Source organism: Perkinsus marinus (genome assembly GCF_000006405.1).
Source record: "Perkinsus marinus ATCC 50983 genomic scaffold scf_1104296960672, whole genome shotgun sequence".
Taxonomy (NCBI): domain Eukaryota; phylum Perkinsozoa; order Perkinsida; family Perkinsidae; genus Perkinsus; species Perkinsus marinus.
The window spans coordinates 1-1,147 of record NW_003206029.1 but is presented as its reverse complement, the minus strand read 5'-3'; the positions used below and the strand labels follow the sequence as shown (position 1 = coordinate 1,147).

The 1,147-nt window shown below is 52.4% G+C and overlaps 1 protein-coding gene across 1 annotated transcript; it reads right to left on the bottom strand.

Moving 5' to 3' along the window:
- Nucleotides 1-331: 331 nt before the first annotated feature.
- On the bottom strand, nt 332-1,000 carry Pmar_PMAR012145 (hypothetical protein; the record flags this gene model as incomplete). Its single annotated transcript, XM_002772603.1, has 1 exon — nt 332-1,000. A coding segment is annotated over one exon (669 nt), but the record flags the coding sequence as incomplete, so codon positions are not given.
- Between the last annotated feature and the right edge of the window lie 147 nt (nt 1,001-1,147).

Below are 1,147 nucleotides of genomic sequence, written 5' to 3'. Positions count from 1 at the left end.
CGTCGCGCTCTTCCCTAACGTCGAACGTTAGGGTTCGCATGGGTCCTCGACAGGCTGCTAGCTCGGGCATAGCGCTTGAGGCCTCGACACCTCGGATATCAGTACCCGACTTGAAGATGAGATCCAAGCCCAGAGTTGACATTGCCGGCCTACCAATGATCATGACCCGGTCTTTGGATGGCATGACGAGACATGGTAACCACATGGTGTCGTCCACCGGAGCCGAGAGTCCCTCCAGGTGAAACGACCGGATTGGAATGTCCACTGCTTGTGTACATATGGCAGATTGGCCATTTCCGTAAGTCACCCTTATCGATGGAATCTCTTTTACCTGCTTGGCCGATACGATTCCTTCCTTCAGGGCGAACGCAATCAGAGAGGGTGATACAAATGAGGCTCCGGCACCTGTATCGATGAGAGCTTCCGTGCGGAAGCAATTGCCAGTGCAACCAGACGCCGGAACTTCACCAACAATAACCGAGGCAAGTTTTGGGTCATTGCAGATGTATTTCGACACATTGATCGTTTGTGAAGAGGTCGTACACATCGTATCGCAAGCCTGGTTCATGACAGTAAAGTCCACGCCCTGATCCTGTTCGTCATCCTTAGCAGTTTCCAGTGTGTTATTAACGACTCTCCGCTCTCGAGATCCCTCGCCTCTACCGACCAGGCCAACATGTGGCCTTTTCTGACCATGACAGATACCAGGGTAGTGACCAGTTTTACCACATCGTTTACAGTTGATAGATGAGGCTTGGGATTTCCGGGGACATGTAGCCTTGGTATGTGATTTGGCACCACACAGCTGGCATCTCGCGGCGTCGTCCTTAGGGGCAGCCGCATCACAATTGTGCGCTACATGTCCCAAACCTTCACAACGATAGCATCCCTTCTTCTCTCTAGCTCGTTGTGTCATCGTCGTCATGACCTGTACCCTGTCGAACCCTGTGGTTTTACCCCTCGTTGCTTCAGCCAGTGTCGAAGTAGGATTCAGCAACATAGCCTGGGGGTTGCCCACTCGTGCATCTTCAAAGCTACGAGAGTAGTTACCGACCGTCTGAACATACTGTCGGTATGTCAGACTCGTCAACGGGTCTGCTATCGCTCGTGCTGCTTGTGCTACCGCACTCTTGAGGCCATTAGAGAA